The sequence below is a fragment of the Corvus hawaiiensis genome, chromosome 9 (assembly GCF_020740725.1).
Source record: "Corvus hawaiiensis isolate bCorHaw1 chromosome 9, bCorHaw1.pri.cur, whole genome shotgun sequence".
In the NCBI taxonomy this organism is placed as follows: Eukaryota; Metazoa; Chordata; class Aves; order Passeriformes; family Corvidae; genus Corvus; species Corvus hawaiiensis.
Window position 1 is genome coordinate 32,141,305 of NC_063221.1, and position 18,179 is coordinate 32,159,483.

Genomic DNA, 18,179 nt, shown 5'->3' on the forward strand with positions numbered 1-18,179 from the left:
AGCTGCCACCCTCCCCCAGCTCCCACAACAGGAATGACCCCAATCTTGGGGTATCCCAGCTCCAATAACAGCCATTACCCCAAATCTTGGGGTATCTCAGCTCCAAGGACAGCAATCACCCCAAACTCATGGAATCCCAGCTCCAACAACAGGAATTCCCCCAATCTCACGGTATCCTCTCAAACAAAAAGCAAAGGTAATTTAAAAACTCTTTTTTTTTGCCAACAAAGCATCTTGTTCTGTTCAAGGGAAGGAGGAGGGAATAAAGGTCCAAAGGGGAAGTGAAAGGTGGGATACAGGAATTTTAAAAACCTGATTTTCAGACCAGTTACCCACTGCTGGATCCATATACAGGTATTGAACTATAAACCAATGTGCTTTGAATCTTGATTTCAAGTATCTGCTTCCAATTTTCTAGAAAGATTTTTGTGTAAACAAACTACCCAACAGAGATGAAAACATGACTGGTTGTCCATGTTGGAAATGAAGCATTAGAACTTAAGTACTCCAGGAGTTCATTCCATGCAGCACTAACAGTCTGCCAAATTAATATTCCAAGATTCCATGGGCTGAGAAAAACCTGCCAAAGTGGAATTAAGGAAACCAAAGTAGTGTGCAATAATTAAAACCCAGTTTGGAGTTTGGGGAGGAAGGGGAAAAGTCTAAAATCCTGAATTAAAAAAAAAAGAACACAAATGAAGGGAAAGCTTTTAACTGGTACACACTGTTCACACCTATATTTCAAGTTTGGAAACGCATATTTTCAAGCAGCAATACAAAAAAGTATCCATGAAGAATGCATAATCTCTGAAAAAATTATGAAAACATCCCTGCTACCATTACATTTCTAAATACAAAACTTGACTACCATATTGTTGCTTCTGTGTAGCGAGAGAAGTTCATTTTCAAAACAGATAAAATTCAGTCTTTAGGTGTGAATGGTATGAATGACAGTCTCTTTTTTTGTTTTTTTTGTTTGTTTGTGTTTTTTTTCAATTTCTTAGTTGTTTTAGGATCCTTAAGCATGCAAGCCTCGGAGAGGAAGGCCCGACCAGGGCAGGGTTGGCTTTATGACATCCAGTTTAGGACAGAGCTGGGAAAGCCTCTGGGTCATCTACATCAGGAGCAGAAGCACTTGACTGAAAGAGAAACATCACAAGAGTTACTGCCTTGAGGCAGAGGTGGCAGCACTTTGGGGCTGGAGAAATGACTACAAAAACAATGCTTTTTTATTTATCCCATGGATTACAAAGCCTTCCATACTGTTTTTTGAATCTAAGCTATCTGGAGAGGAACTGTAGGCAAATTGATGCTTGCACATTAATTCTCTTTTTTAACGAGATCTCAGAATGGTCTGGGTTGGAAAGGACCTTAAAGGCCATGGAATTCCAACCTCCTGCCATGGGCAGATCCTTCCCTGTGGATCATCAATCCTTACTGAGGGACACAACTGAAACGTTACAGAAAAGGCCCTGTCTGGAGCACAAATTATATTTTCAAGTTTAATTTTTCCCACTCAGAAACCAGATGTTGATAAAAGTAATTTTTGTGATAACTTAGCCCTAAAAATTCATGCATTAGCCAAGAATCTCCTCAGTAGTTTCCAACAGAGCTTTCTGAAAGGCTCTGCACCACATCTGAAAACCAGTGGAGAAATTGGAATTTCAGGATACTCTTCACTTGGGCCATGAAGGATAAGGATGAGAAGAACGGCGAGAGCCGAGATAGTGGAACTTCCTGTCATGATATTAATTTATCAAGAAATGTATTTCAGATGAAAGTTGTATCAACACCTGTAGCTGCAGAGCCTCTGCTTTGCCTGAGACTCCACAGGCCACAAACCAGAATTAAAAAGTAATAGCAGGGTTTAAGCTGCAGGCTCAGCATCTCCAGTTGCTGAGCACACAAGAGCAGAAACAGCCAAAAAAAGGAGGGAAATTTTGGTGCCTGAGCCCAGGGAATGCACACGCAGAGATCACCCACCTGGTTGGGCGTGTGGATCACATCAAACTCCTTGACCAACTGCAAGGAAACAAAGGCAACACAAAATCAGGTGCAGGAAAGCTTGGAATTACTTTATGGCAGCGTTCTTGAAGAGTATTAGTGAATCAACTCAGAGCAAACCACCACTGTTGAACTTCAATTCCTTAAAATACTCTGGTACTGCTGTCAGGAGAGAGCTTCCCAGCTAATAAACCTAAAGTCTGTGAAGTCTTTGTCTGCTAAAAGGGACAAAAATGAGCAAATCTGTGTGAAGAAAACCACAGCACACAGACTGAGCTCATTTTCCAATCTGTAACAATTTGATTGACACCTTTAAGCCAAATAAGTGATTCATATTAAATCAGATCTTCACTGTAGCTACACTACAGTGCTTGAACTTAGCACCAAAGAAGAGAAAAACATTACTGGAGGTTAGAGAAAAACCAGTAAGAGCCCTATTTTCACCTGGAAAATCTGAATTCCTCAGGTTCAGGATATGACATGCAGCTGTACAACCAGTCCTTCACCCCCACCAGGTCACAATGCACACAGAGTGTCCTGGCTGTGGGCTGAAAATAACCAGCCCAGCACTTGTGGTTCTGCTCTGGCACCAGCTGAGGCAGCTCATGGTACATTCAGATCTGTTCACACTGGAAAGTCATTTTTCAGGTCTAGACACAAAGACAGGCACTCTTTAAAAATCCACCCTCCCTTTTTTGTGTTTGATGACAACACTGCTCAAACATCCATCCTTCTGTCCTAACAACCTGATTTAAAACGAACTTGCACAAAAGAATTTTCACTTGAGTTTAGAACGCGCTGTTTGTTGTCAGAGCATCTCCCCCAGAAACAAGGAACCTGTAGGAAAATCCCACCAGCAAATGAAGCGAATTCCCTGTGGATGAGAGCTGGGGTGGTGCTCACCTTGTCAGTTCTGCCTCCACGGCTGGCCCTGCCCCCACGCCCTCGGCCCCCCCGGCCCCCTCTGCCGCCGCGGCCGGGGCGGCCCAGGTCTCCAAAGTTGATCTCCAGCTGGGATGTGATGTCGTTGGCGGGCTTGCGGAAGTGGTGATCCATTACCGAGTCCTCAGCATGAGCCTGGAATGAGGATTTCTTCATCAGCAAGAAAAATCACCCCAAAAGCCCTTCTGTGCACCTGTAGCTGGGCTCTGGCCACCACAGCCCCCGCTCGCCTCTGATCACACAATCCCATCATCCACTGCCCGGAGAGACTCAAGAAACTTGGAATTTCTCAGAAACCAAGGTATTCTGCCTTTCCAAGATAATTCATGAGTTCACACAATCACTGAGGTTGGAAAAGCCCTCCAGCAGGATTGAGTCCAACCTGTGCCCAATCCCCACTTTGTCACCAGCCCACGTCCAGTCCTTCCCTGGACACCTCTAGGGATGGGCACTCCAAACCTCCTGGACAGCCCCTTCCAATGCCTGACCACCTTTTCCATGGAGAAATTCCTCCTGAAATTCCATCAGAGCAACATGTCCTTATCCCAGACCAGACCAGACTATTACCAAGCCAGCAGAGACTCTCATGTTGTAGCAATTCTCATTTTGTGTCCTGGTTCCATGAATCCATTCCGTTCTTTTTCCACACTTGGGTCACCCATCCTAATTTTGCTCCCTGGGGATTTACACTTTATTTGCTTTAGCCCTTGATGAATACTTAAGACGAGGGAGCTGATGAGAATCCCTCACTGCCCTGCATTCACTGTAACAGCAAATGAGGCACAAAAAGCTCAAACACGAGGAACTGAAGGAGCTAAAACAGAACCGGTCTCACCAGTGACACTGGAAAATGTGGATCTCAGCACCTTTGCCATGATATTCTCTTACTGGTTTGTTCCCAGCACATTTGGTGGAAACCTGAGCCTGGAGGAGCAAGGGACGTTCCCAGGAGTTACAAGCACCATCACTTGTTATTCAGCACCTTGGAGACTTTCAGTTACACACTGAACCCCACCAGGTGTTATTAAAGCAATTCTTTCTCCTATTTTACACAAGCATTTTTTCCATGTGCAAGCCAGTTTTTGGCACTTAGGATAATACGAAAAATGTCAAAACCTGCCTATTATAAGGCTCAACGATCATGTTTTGCAAACAAGACAATATCCAACATTTTCCTTCCCTCCAAGCCCCCAACTCCTGGCACAGCAATCATCACTTCCCTGGTTTTCCTACACAAGTGCCATGTGCAGGCTCAAGCTTCTCAACTGCAATTTAGTTTTCTGCTGTACACAACATTCAGACTTTCAAAGGCAACACATTGTGCAACTAAGCCCTACACCCTTTAATTACCATTTGTGGAGCCTTCACAAGGCTGCCAAGGGATGGAGAGGTCTGGAGCCAAGGCTGCTGTCAGGGATTCCATAGGTCCTTCCCAATATCCCATCTATCCCCACCCTCTGGCAGTGGGAAGCCATTCCCCCTTGTCCTGTCCCTCCATCTCCAGTTTAATTAGAAATACCCCTTCCATGCTGCTTTGTTTCCAACACATTCCACTGGGATGTATCCCACAAAACAGCTGGTCCCTACTCCACTCCTGATTTTATTCATTTAATTGTACACCCCTCCCTTGGAAATCTCTTTCCCAAACTTAGGAGTTCAGCCTGAACGGTTTTCAGAGAAAAGTCAAACACTACAGAACACCTTAAAGACGTTTTAAATTCCTTTCTTATGATTTAACTTTTTATCTGCAGTTTTTATCACTGCAGTGTATTGAGATTCTACTTCCAACTACTGGTAGCCATGTGATAATTCCCTTTTCTGAGTGGTGGGATCAGTGGATTTGTACAATATTTCTGTGTATTTTCTTCCCTATGCTGCTTTTATTTAAAAACAAATCACTACAGTCTACCAAAAATCATTGTATTTCCAGAACTTGACTTTGGTGTAACCACTCTACCAACAAATTGCAAATTCCCTATGTATCCTAATGATTTCTCTATCCAAAGTAATGAAAGCTCATTTAAAACTCCAACAAAAGACTTGGCACACTCTCCTCAGACTCTTCCACTTGGGTGATAAGTCAGACACACTGAACAAGTTGCTTATCCTGAACAATCTTTGGAAATACCAAATTTCTATGTATTGGTGACTCAATGGTACTGATTTAATAACTGACCACTTCTTGAAGGCAGTGCTGCACCTAAGGGTCTTGGGGAAGGCTGTTGAAAATTAAGAACAAACTACCAAGAGAGCCAAAGCAGACAGTGAGAGATGGAAGAACAGCAGCAACGAAAAATACTCATGATAGAAGTTTTTATGGTAAGGTTTGAAATCAGCAGGATGAGGAGCAAGGGGACTAAAACCATGACAGGTGCTGGATGGTGCACAGTGAGACAACAGGCATGGACAGAAGAGCTCCATATTCAATAAAATTCTCTATTTTGGTGAGTTTTTAATATCCAAATGTTCCCTGCTGAAGGGGCTCACGTTAACACACAGGTATCACCAGTTAGAGAGAAAGGATCAGTACCTCATTTGAATCCAGCAGACTCCCCTGCATTTCTGTCATCGCCTTTGTCTGGTGACAGTTGTGTGTCCACGCCAAAGTGACAAAAGGAACAAAGGGAGAAAACAAAAGGAAGAAATGAGACTCAACTACATACAGGAACAACAGGTAATCAGGTCACATGAACTGCTGGGTACAGATGGCACTGAGCACATGGAGCAGCAGAGGGATGAAGGAGCAGCTGTGCAAGTGTCCAGAGACGGCACAGGATGGATGTGCCAAGTGAGGAGACAAGAGAAAGCTCAGGTGGACACCAAAGAGCTCAGATGGATGGACACCAAAAAGCTCAGATGGATGGACACCAAAAAGCTGCCCAGGAGCTGCTGGAAGCCTGGGCAGAGACCACACATGCAGGCTGGTCTCCAGCACGGCCGCACGTCAGGCACAGAGATGGGAAGAGCTGGGATGTTTGAATCACTGTTCATGGAAATCTTCCTGCAAAGCCTCCATTCAGGAGTCATTCCTCCCAACTTTGAGAAGATGAATTATTCTTTTCCAAAATATATTTCCTAATCTCCCACTGCTACCTCCTCTAAGGAAGTGACTGGAGTAGTGAGGAGGTTTGAAGAGGCACAACAGCTACACAGATCTGGGTATCAGTTTTTCCAGGAATCCTGAATTCCACTTTTGGAATAAATCTTAAGATCTGTCCACAGTAGAACTCCTTCCTGGTTTTCATAGAAATTAAGACTCAAGCCAGCTGCAGAGAAAAAGAGGATCTCTGTTTTATGGCATGACTCCATATCCTGGGAAGAGGGTCACTGGACCAGGGCTGCCAATGCCCCTGGATTTCAGATTAAAGCAGCAAGAATCTGAGACAGAACTGAGAGTTTGTTTTATCAGTACCTGTAGAATAAATGCGAAAAAGAGGAAAGACCTCAGACAGGGCCAAGCATTTCACTCCTCAGTGAGGAGGACAAGCAGGAGGAAAAGGAGGACAGCTCTTTCCCAAGACTGAGGCAGATGAGCAGCACTAGATCCTCATTCTCCCTTTTCCCAGACTCCTAGGGCATTCTCCAAGGAATTCTCAAGCTACAGCAATGCAGGTGCTCATCACACCACTTCAAAATTCTGAGAGATCTACTGGGGCACACAGTGTTTTTCAACCGTAAGAGTACAGAAGATCTGGGGCTGAAAATCAGAATTTACCTATAAACCAAATAACTTCCATACATCATCTCCCTTCCTACCAGTAAGAATCAGAGGAACCTTAATTTCTTGACTCATAAGTACATTCAGGAGGACAAAGAGAGGAAACAGCAGGTGATTGGTGGTTTTTAAAACATTTTGCCTTCTAAAGCTGCTCACAAAGGAGCTGCAGTGGAAGCTTTCCTAACGCCTGTATTATAGAGCCATTCTCCTATAATCCTGAGAGAAAATCCCCACACTGCTTCCCATGGGATCAGGGAACAATGAAGAAGGGAGATGGGGAGACACATCTGCTGGATGTACAATAAAGCAGGCTAAAAGCAGCTCAATTTAAAGGCAGATTTGTTAATACCTCACTTTCATGCTTACACAGCAAGAGGCTGTTACCTTCTTATGTGATGGTGCTAAAAATATCCAACTTGTTTACTTGAAGTTAACCTCTTAAATAGAACAATCTACTAATTATGTCAGGTCTTCCACAGGAGTAATTTGATTATTCACAGTTTTTGTTCAGGTTCTTTTATTTGTTCTTGTTTTTTTGCTTGGTTTTTCTGAGTTAACCGCTTCAGTTTTCAAATGGAAAATACAGTCTGTCTTTCTAGCCTCTAAATTACTCACAAGTATCATCACCTTTACCATCACATATGCTCATATGTTCAAAAAGATTGCCCTGAGCTCACTAAATGTCAAATAAATCTGATTCAGAGGGATTGAGGGAATTTGAAGGACTACAAGTTTAGTAAATCTTGGTAAAGTACATAAATACTTCTGTTTAATACATTTTTTCAGTACACAGCAACATTAAATGTAACTCAAATTCCCTTTTCTACCCAAGCCAGACAAAGCAACATTTAATGAACACTTCAGTGAACAGCTCAAAGAAAACACAGCCATGCGATCATTTCAAGAACTGAACTACCCCACACAGCAAGAAAACAGCCTGATTTGTGACCAAGTCAGACTCATTGTGAGTTCAATCAGAACAGAAATGGAATTTTCACTGGAAAACTGAGCAGTGCCCCCCCACCCTGGACTATATCCCAGCTCTCAGGATAAAAGCTGGCAAGGTGTGAAAAAGCAGGAACACATTTTAGGAGAGCAGAGTATTACACACTATCCAGTTACTTCAAAGGACTCAGCACCATCAGTATACAAAGTTGTAGCCACCAATCTCTTAAGTGAGCCACTTAACATATTACAGAGTGTTAAAAACAAAGATTAGAACTAAAGATCAGCACAGCCCTGCATTACAAAACAGAGCTCTCAGCACTTCCCTCCCTTGCCCATCACCCCTTGCCACTCTTGGAACAGAATAATTAACATTATGCAATGCCTGAAATGAGAAACTACAAATTTAAAGCAATTCTACAGCAACGATGCTGAGTGTCACTGGAGCACACAAAAGGATTTCAACTGCCTTCCCAAGAGCTTGTCTGTGTAACAGCACTAAGTGAGGAGACACCCACGGCACAAATTTAAGATGCACAGTTTAGGTTTAAGGCCTCTGAGGCAGGACCAGTCTTCCTTCAAGCTGACATCATTCAGCAACACCATAAATCCGCGTACTGCAGAACAGATGCTAAATAACGTAAGTTTCCTTTTTTAAAAAGCAAACTTGACAACATTCCCCTAAAATTCTCATCAAGAGGCAATTCTTACACACCTAAGGGCACAGCTCAGATCCTAAACCCAACCACAGTCAGAATGGCCACTTGTGCCACTGCAGAAATGGAATTCTGCTAAAAGAATGTTGTTCAAATGAACAAGAATGAAATTCAAATTAAAAAATGCTATTCCCACTTTCTAAACTTCCAGCTGCAGGTCGGCATCTCTCCGAACGGAGCTTCCACTCCAAGAACTGCTCATCAATAACAAAACCTTTACAAAGTGGACACTGCAAGTATGGAAAGGCACTTTACCTCCTCACTCTTTGACTTGTGGAGCACAAATCCTTTTTTCCATTGCCCATCAGCTCCCTCGTTTGGTTTGCGGATGTTGAACTCGACTTTTGCACGATCCTTACTTTGAATGGCTTTCCACTCATCCAGGGTCATTTCCTTGGGGCCTTCTTCCTTAACTTCTTCAACCTCATTCTCTCTGCAGTGAATTCATGGAGATTATGATCACAATGTAGAATTTACACTCTGGATACAATTTCAAAGTCATTTGCTGGCTGGCACCAGGTTATAAATTAAAGTTTGTCAAGGCTTTAGCAGTTAAGAGGTGAAAATATAAAACATTCAATTTCACTACAGGAAAATTCATCTCCTTTAGAGAGAGCGCCAAAAAAATTACACCCAGCCACCTCTGAGCACAGAAAAACGTTAAAATTAAAACTGACCCATGCCATCAAATCTCCACATTACCATCAGCTTTATTTCCCAACATGAAAGCCTAACTTCTGTCATGCCTTGTTTGGAGCTTCTTCCCCCCCTTTTTGAAATACATCTCTCACACACATTCAAGTCAAGGCAGTGAGAACTTGTTCTTCCCACGGTTTTCAAGCTTTTTAGTATTTTAAAACCCAGAATTTAAGCAGCTTTGGTTAATTTGCTTCCTTTTTTGAACCAATTATTCAAACAAGTTTTACTTCCAGCTAATGTGAAAAAATAACAGCACACACCTTATTTGTGAGATACATCAGCTCTACCTTGTGCCAAAGGCTATTTTTAAGTAAAACACACAACCTCTGTGCTCAATAACAGATCATATTCCAGCCACTGGAAGCCTCTGGTCATTGTTCAGTGTATTTATGCAACTGAATTTCTGCTTTATAGGAAACCAGTGCTGCGTATGTGCAGCAAAAAGATCATGAAAGCCTCAATTTCAAAGGTCTTCATTTGGCAGCCATTAATTTTGAACAGTAACAAAGGTTTTAAGTAAAAATCACTGTATTTCAACTTTTTCTCACTGTGTAGGAGAGCATGATTTTTGACATGGGATGTAATCAGAATTTGTTTTGTTCAAGGCAAAGATTTTACTGCAAAGGGTTTAGGGTAAAGAGCCACACCGAACCAGCCAAACAAGGTTACCCATGTGGAGCTGCTTTTCTATAAAGTTTTTAGTGAGGGAATCAAGCTACAGCAAGCACCACATTAAGAATCATTAGGAAGAAGTATTTCAAAATTCTGTTTGCTGTTTTTTTTGAATCCTCTGTAAAGCCCATTCCTCCTTACAATACAACATTTTGTCATACTAGGCTACCATATAAATTTGTATCGTATTTTTACATCAACTCAGTATCAGTAAGGCTCCTTCTGCTTCTCTGGTTACTCTTTCATTCATCCAGTCCCTGGCTCCTTCTGTAACAGTGTCCAACTGAGATGGGAAGAGATCCAGGTAACTTTGAAAACTGCATGGAGAATGAAAGATACAACCTTTTTCCTACAGCTCAGTCACATGGTCTCCAAGGCTGTTTTGAAAAACTAAGTTCAAAAAATTGCCTTCCCCTGGCATTTTTGTCCCATTTTCTTGGTGCTTCTATCTAGTCTGAGCACAGATGCTTTTGGGTTTGGAATTTGGAGTTGCAATTCCAAAACCCAAAGTGTATTAGAAATGATTATTAATAAATAAAGCTGAAAGAGCCTGCAGGACACCAAGGAATGGTTTAAAGACAATTTCCAGACATGAGGTTTTTAAGGGGACTCATTCAGCAGCACTGTGGATAATCTACTGATAATCTGAGTTCAGCAAAACAGATGTGGGAATAAATAACAGAGGTTAAAGGTAATGCAATAGCACCTCTGAAGCAACCCAGGAGCACGGAGAGGGGTGGTACTCACTTATTTTCAGAATCAGCAGGCGGATGCTCCTCTCCCTCTGGCGTTTCCTCAGTTACAGCTGACTGATCCAATTCACTGCAATTACATAACGTTGGGAGTTGGGGCTTTTTTACAACTTCATCCCTCTTTAAAGCTACATAAGATTAACAATCAAGATCTACAGTGGATTTACTGTTTCAACAAGGATTGGTGCTCTCTGTGCCTTTTAAATTCGATGCTTTTCACTTAACTAATGGTTTTCCCCAACGCTTCCTACCACCCCTCCTGAAAGGCTCCCGCAGTCCCTTCCAACACAAAATGGATCTGGGCATTAAAAACAGATTTCAATGGAATAGCTGAATTTTTGTAATACAACATGCATGCTTACACCTGATCAAAATTTACTAAAAATAGAACGGTTTCATTTTAACAAAGAATTGTTACAAAACCAGCACGAGGCCTCCCAAACTTCCCCAAAATTCTGGCTGAACAGCAAAGCTATTCTTACATTACAAGAAATCGCTTGGGTTTTAAACTCAGCAGAAGCGTGGCAAAAATCATGGAGATCAAAGGCAAAAAGGCAGCTAAATGTGTGTGTTCTGAAAGCCGTAATTAGGGCTGATTAACATAATAGTTTTCTGAGCAATGACAGATTACTAACGTTAGCTCGTCTTTGACGGTTCCCCAGTTGTGTGATCCGCTGCCACCGCGCTTGTCCTCGTGCTTTAGGCCGCTGAAATGTGAATGTGAAACAGAACTAACAAAACTGAGTTAACATTATAGTGTCCAGACACAGAAATTCAAAGGATCAATTTTAAATGGGGTCAGAGTGGTAAAGAAGAGCCAAAAGGACTAGGAAAAGGTAAAGACTTACGATCTATCGCTGCCACTGTGTCTGTCAAATTCCCGTTTGCCACGAGAGTCAAACCCATCTCCTCGGCCCATCCCGCGCCCGCGGCCACGGCCCCGGCCCAGTCCTCCACGTCCACGCATGGGTCGGTCCAGGATGGGTCTGGCACAGAACAGCCACAGGTCAGGGATTCACTCCAAAAATGGACAGCATTTCATGGTTCTTGTCCTCTCTGAGGATTTTGTTTACTTGGTTTTCCTTTGATAATTACTGTTAGTAGCTGAGTCAAGTGATTCACCTCCAAAAATGCACAGTGGGTTTCACCATTCTTTTCTTCTTTGAGAACTTTATTTACTTGTTTTTCCTTTGATAATTCGTTTGTAGCTGGGTTCAGGCTCTAACTGCAGAAAAGTCACTCCCCAACCCCTGGAAGAGTCCAAGGCCAGGCTGGACGGGCCGGGAGCAACCTGGTTTGGTAGAAGGTGTCCCGGCCCATGGTATGGGTTGGAACCAGACCACGTTTAAGGTCCGTTCCAAGCCAAACCATTCTGTGGTTCCATGATCTTAGAATGCGGAAACAAATGCTCAGGATTGTTGTTTGTTTGCATCTTCTGGCATTAATTCCAAAATTTAGTGTTTGTATTGTGTTACGAAATTAACTGATGCCAAAACTTCAACTAAACTCACTTTTATCCAACGTACTTTTAAAAGGATCTTAACTTTGGCTACTAAAGCTTTAATATTTGAACATTACTTCAATTCTGGCTGCTTCACAACACATAAGACACTTTAAATCTCACGTAGATCTATGATGGCTTCACCACTTCCAGGTCTGAAGCCATTGTAGCCAAGGCTGCAAGAAGGAAACACCTACGTGGACAAACTTTTGCTGGCTTTAAGTCAGCTGGGCAGATTAAAGCCACAGCTGTAACAGCAAACAAATCTCATCCTGCAGCTATGCTTGGGTTCCTTTCCTGAGTTATCTGCTATAGATGTACAGAATTATGGTGAATATCTTGATTTAAGCCATAATTTCAGTTACACCCATGAACCTGTTCATGTAGACCACTCTCAGCCTAAAACTTGAGTTAAGTTTGCAAACAAAACCATGGAAAAGGGAAGTGTTATGGTCTGCACGACACGAATTTAATCTTGATTCAATCAGCTCTTTTACCTGAGCAGCAGAAGGCAGGACAGCCCTGTCCTGCCAAAGCTAGGAAAGCTGTTTATCACCAAGACAAAACTCTTACTTATCCACAGAGAACTCTCCTCCCTCGCCCTTCTCCTCGGCGGGTTTCTCGAAGCGGCGCTCGCGGGGAGGTCGTCGCTCGGGTCTCCTGTCGATGGGTTTGCCTTCCCCCTGCTGCTGTTGCTGCTGCTGCTGATCGGGCCTCCTGCCAATCCTCCTTATCCCTGAAACATCAGGCCAGACACATCAACGGAATGTGGAATGCTCCGGGACAGATACCGACCCCCCAGGGAAACAAGCGGGAATAAAAGTTTTACTTCTGCAGAACCTGAGCAACTGCACCTTCACCTGACTCTTCCCAGTCACATTTCTACCCAGGATTTCAAATTGTGTTTGACTGAAAAGTTTAGTAACCCCTGCTGAAATAACAGGGTCAGCTTTCAAACAAGAATCAAAGTAAGCAAGATTTTATTACATTTTTTTTTTTCTCTGAAAGGTGCTTTTCAGGTAAAACAAGTGGGTTTTATTTGAAAAACACACAAAGGAAGCGAGCATCACCTCACTGGCCCTAAGACAGTCCTGTGCTCCCTAAAACAGTCATCCTGTGCTGTTCTAACAGTTGCACTCCATGATCTTGGAGGTGTTTTCCGACCTAAATGATCCTGTGATTCTGTCCTTGGAAACTCTTCTGGGCAGCAGTACCACCAGCTGTACCAGACAGGTGCCACCTGCACGTACAGGTCAGTGACTAACTGGGATCCACACAGATCCTCCCAATCCAACACACATTCCCTGACAAAGATTCTCCTTCTTGTGCACTTCTCAAAATAGCTTAAGACTCCACAGTGCCACCGAGCTGCCCAGCATTCTTCCTCCCTGCCTAGGCCCCCTAAAAGGGTTTTTATTGCAAATAAAAACCTCCCGTGGGCATTCTCTTCTTTACCAAGCCCTCTGAAGGATCTAACACAGTTTTCTTTTCCACTCATGTGAAAGGCCTTGCTTACTCTTTTTTAAAAGATCAGGACAAACACATTGCTACTTTGTTATATCATTTTCTTGCCAAAACACTGGCTCCAGAATTAAGGAGCCAGCTTTTAAATTCAAAGCTGATTTTTACATTTTTTTGAAGAACCAAGTTCCTGCCTAGCAAGCAATGTCAAATTTGGGTGGGGCTACAGAAGTTGCAGTTGTAATGATATCCAAGCCAACACACCCAGATGAACAATGTCTCCCTCACCTTACAAGCTGTATTTAACATGAAGTTTGCATGGCATACCTAGCTCCCTAAGTGTTCCCGACTCCCTGAGGAAACAAGGGGTTAAACTCAGCAGCCTGCACTTGGAAAAGGGCTCTCCAATGAGGACAGGCATTCCATGTGAGGAGGTGAAGCAGGGAGAGGAGCAGGCATGCTGCAGAACTGGAATGGAAGAGCCACGGCTTTTGAATTTCGAGTTAAACGCCCTGAACTCAGACAAACTCGGTTCCTGCTGAAGCCTAACCCAAAATACAAGTTATTTCTCAGCATCACCAAGCTTTGAACTGCTAATTCAGCAGGCAAATCACTTGCAGCTTTACGGAGTAGTGGAATAGCTTAAAATACATTCACACAGGAAACAAACCCTGGCACCGAGCACCTTTATGATGCCAGAACTGCAAGAACAGCCACGCACAAAAATAGACATTTTCAAATTGGAAACTGACTTTGTTTACGACACTGCTACAACAGCAGCCCCGACTTTCTCTGTTTCACTACCACAACAAACCACGAAAATACTTATTTTTCACACTGCTGTTGAAAACAAGAGGCAAAAAGCAGAAGGTGAAGAGGGGCTGCCAGCCCTGCCCAAACCCCTCCTGCGGTGCCAAAGACACTGCCATGTCCCCAGGTGTACCTCGCGGGGGACAGCACCGGAATCCCGCACCTGGCTAAGGTTTCCAGAGGAGACTGGTTAAAGGAATTGAGACTCCGGACAAATCATTGCATCCCTCACACAGGAAACACTCCCGAGCGTTAAAGAGCAACAGATCCATAAGCAAAGAGTATTTGTAACATAGTTCCTAAATTTGTCTTCTCACGAGGTGTTTTCAAATAACATTGGTAAGACTCGCTTTCCAAAACAAGTAATATATTAAAATGATTTCTTTCTTTAACAGCATAAAACACAGTGGAGAATCAGAATCACTTTGTAACATAAATGCTGAAGTATTAAGACGCTTTCACTTAGCATCGTGCTCTCTGAAAAGCTTGTTTAAATTGCAGTTAACCTGTTATTCCCTTGCTCCCACGTAATCTGCTGTCACCACACATTGATGCTTTTCAAGGATTCCTTTTAACCCGAGTTGTGACCCACCTGCCGAGCGCCCAAGTTTGGGCGCGGTGGAGCCGCCTGCACGGGACGCCATGTGCCCACATCCATCCCTCCCTATCCATGTGGGACCGTGGCCTACTAATTTGCAGAGCATGTTCCTTTAATCTATTTATACTTGGATTTCTTTTTTCCAAAGTTTTCTACGTAGGATGTCTTAGAAATTTACAGAAACTAAGAATTCATACAAGCTATTATTTAAATATATATGAAAACAAAAATATTGCTATCAACGCTATTCACTAGAAAATTACCCAAATGGATTTTGGAAAGCCCAGGAACTTCCAGGCATCCTGTCAAATCCATCGGACCACCTGAAACACGAGTCAAGTTCAGGACACGAGGTCGGACGGGGCTTGGAGCAACCTGGTCTAGTGGAAGGTGTCCCTGCCCATGGCAGGGGGAGAACGAAAAGGCCCTTCCAACCAAAACCATTCCAGGATTCCTTGTGATGGTTTAGATGGGATATCGGGAAAGAATTCTTGGCTGTGAAGGTGGGGAGACCCTGGCACAGGGTGACCAGAGCAGCTGTGGCTGCCCCTGGATCCCTGGCAGTGTCCAAGGCCAGGCTGGACACTGGGGCTTGGAGCAGCCTGGGATAGTGGAAAGTGTCCCATGCCAGGGGACGGAACGAGGTGGGCTTTAAGCTCTATTCCCACACGAACCACTCCACGATTCTCTTCACTGCTAGGCTTTCCTATTTCGCGTTACTCCTCTCCCTCCCGCCGGCACCGAGGCAGCTCCGGGCGCCCCGCACGCCCGACTCCATTTTGCGCGGGCCGAGCCGCGGGACACGTGGGGCCGGGCGAGCCCGGGGCCGGGCGAGCCCGGGGCCGCCGCCACCGGCCCCGCGGGCGCCCCGGGCGGCCTCCGCCATGCACGGCCCCACGTGCGGCCCGGCCTTGCCCGGGCCCCCTTTGTGCGGGCCGGGCCGCCCCCTCCCCGCCGACCCCCCGGCCCGCTCACCCTCCTTCCGCAGCGGCGCTCCGGGCTGGCCCCCGCCATCCTCCCGGCGGTCCCCGCCGGCGAAGGGCGGCAGCGGGTTCTTGCGCTCCTTCTGCGACTCCCTGCGCAGCTGCTTGGCCGCACTGCCCGCGCCGCCGCCCGCCTGGCCTGCGCCGCCAGCCCCACCCGAGGAGCCGCTCTGGGCGCCCGCCGGGCCGCGGGCCCCGCCGCCCGCTTGACTCCCGCCGCCGCCGCCGCCGCTCTCCTTCCTCCGGCTCTCCGCCGCGCGCAGCACCTCGAAGGGGTCGGACTCGTCATCGAAGAGCTGATCGAAGCGGTTGGTGACGACGCACCCGAAGCCCTCCTGCAGGTGTCCGGGCATGATGGGCCCCCGTCGGCGGGATCCTGCGCGGATGCTACCGGGGCCCCCCGCGCCCTGCTCGCTGCCGCACAAGATGGCGGGCCCTGAGGAGACGCGCTTCTCTTCCGGCGCGGCCACATCCGGGCACCTCCGCGGGGAGGGCGGGCGGGCGCTGCAGCGCCGCCGGCGGCCGCGCCGCGAACTGCGCGCACATTGTGTGAGGCGGGAGCGCGGTTTCCCGCCGTGGACTCTACCATCAGCGAGGGAGGGGGATAGGTCGACGGGGGAGGCGGGGGGGGGACGCGGGGCGGGGCGGAGCCCCGCACCGCGCCCCCCCCCGCCTCCCCCGTCGACCCCCGCGCCGATGGTACCGCCCGCGTGTGGGCTCCCTCAGAAATAAAACCTAAATAAAGCGGAATTAAGAGATTTGCAGTTATTGACTAATAAAAGTTGATTTTCAGGCCTTGAGCTGAAAGTTAGAACAAGATTTCCCGCCTTCGTGGGCATTTCTGCTCGTCTAATTAGCGGACAGACGTAGCAGGCAGTGTCAAGTGGAGGTGGTAGATGTTTGCGCGATTAATACCTATTAATATACTATTAATATAGCGGTATACAGTAGAAATAAATACTGTATATTGCTGTATATAATAATATGTAATATATATCATATGTGATAATATCTACAGCGATGTATAGTATATAATAACATAATAACACATAATGCATAATACATAATATGCGACACACAATATTAATATTAATATATTAAATATTGTATACTAATAGTAATAAGTTGATGCAATTATGTCAGTACACCACTATTATAATATTTTTATACATGAATACGTGTGTGTGTGTGTGTGTATCTGGTTATAGCCAAAAGGCATTCTATCAAGAGATTAAAATGTAATAAACAGGCACAGATTTGACATGTCCTTCAAAACACGATTTGATTGCTCACAGTTTATATCTCTAAGTCATCAGTACCTTTTGGCACCTGTTATAAAATAAACTTTGTTCTCAGCAAGGATGTTATTTCCAATATTTGCTTTGCCTGTTCCAAGAAGCTTGAAATAATTGCTTTCAAAATTAATTTAATTACATTTGTTCAGTTCTTGAATGCGCGTTGCTCATAAATTCAAGACTCAACACCAACTGGTTTGGAAAACTCCATAGTTTAGTTTCTTCAAATAAACTAAAAATTTTTGTTTTCATGGATTGTTCTTCATTATATTTCCCTGCAGTGCCACAGCTCCCTGTGCTCTGTTTTTGGGAGGTTTTCGAGGAAACCCCTCCTGCAGTGGCTCTGAGGGGGATTGGAGCAGCTCACCCCCTTCCCGGGATATGAATAATCACCATAAATTATACCCTGAGAACTGAAAACATTCTTTTCTCAAAGCCTTTTAGGCTTTGCACCAAGCAACACCTAATTAAAACACTGCGTGGACGTGCCGATGTTTCCAGGAAAAGCCTGGATGCCCCGTCACACGCTCCGAGGCCGCGTTGCATCACACACAGATTTTATGAACAAAACGCAAACGATTCCTACTCGGATCCCTGACGTGCTTTTGCCAGATGGCACCGGCAGCTTTATGGGAGGGGATTTGCTCACGGAAATGGTCTGCCTGGCTCCGAGGGTTGGGATTTGCAACTCCAAGGGAAGCCAGAGCACCTGCCTTTTGTTGCTTTGGAAAGGGCTGTGCACGTCCAGCTCCCCTGTGCTGCTGATGTGCGCTCGGTATTTCACAATTTTCCAAGTGCATGAAAGGTTTGGGATGACAGCTTGAATTAAACACGTGCCAAACACAGGCAGATAGTAACAGGACAAGGGGGAACGGCTTCCCGCTGCCAGAGGGCAGGGATAGATGGGATACTGGGAAGGAATTGTTCGCTGGGAGGGTGGGGAGGCCCTGGAATGGATTTCCCAGAGCAGCTGTGGCTGCCCCTGGATCCCTGGCAGTGTCCAAGGCCAGGTTTGGACGGGGCTTGGAGCAGCCTGGGACAATGCAAGGTGTCCCTGCCCATGGCAGGAGATGGAACCAGATG

General features: G+C 45.2%; 1 protein-coding gene across 5 annotated transcripts; it reads right to left on the reverse strand.

The window, feature by feature from the left end:
* Window positions 1-708: 708 nt before the first annotated feature.
* SERBP1 (SERPINE1 mRNA binding protein 1) lies at window positions 709-16,269 on the reverse strand. Of its 5 annotated transcripts, none has more exons than XM_048312396.1 (10): window positions 15,794-16,268; window positions 12,523-12,685; window positions 11,297-11,434; window positions 11,084-11,155; window positions 10,444-10,518; window positions 8,581-8,758; window positions 5,477-5,524; window positions 2,908-3,081; window positions 1,984-2,022; window positions 709-1,139 (listed from the first exon to the last, which is right to left on the reverse strand). In XM_048312396.1, the coding sequence occupies exons 1-10, from the start codon at window positions 16,152-16,154 to the stop codon at window positions 1,083-1,085; spliced, it is 1,305 nt and encodes a 434-aa protein (XP_048168353.1). In that variant the 5' UTR covers window positions 16,155-16,268; the 3' UTR covers window positions 709-1,082. The 5 variants fall into 5 exon arrangements, with proteins under 5 accessions (XP_048168353.1, XP_048168352.1, XP_048168356.1 ...); XM_048312395.1 differs by having other exon boundaries at window positions 11,084-11,179; XM_048312399.1 differs by lacking the exon at window positions 11,084-11,155 and having other exon boundaries at window positions 15,794-16,269.
* Between the last annotated feature and the right edge of the window lie 1,910 nt (window positions 16,270-18,179).

Excerpts from the sequence above, each read along its gene's own strand:
- SERBP1 (XM_048312395.1), bottom strand. The coding sequence starts at position 16,154 with ATGCCCGGACACCTGCAGGAGGGCTTCGGGTGCGTCGTCACCAACCGC. Across the intron at positions 12,686-15,793 it reads AGCGCCGCTGCGGAAGGAGG|GGATAAGGAGGATTGGCAGG; the intron begins GTGAGCGGGCCG and ends CTGATGTTTCAG. Across the intron at positions 2,023-2,907 it reads GTGGAGGCAGAACTGACAAG|TTGGTCAAGGAGTTTGATGT; the intron begins GTGAGCACCACC and ends GTTTCCTTGCAG.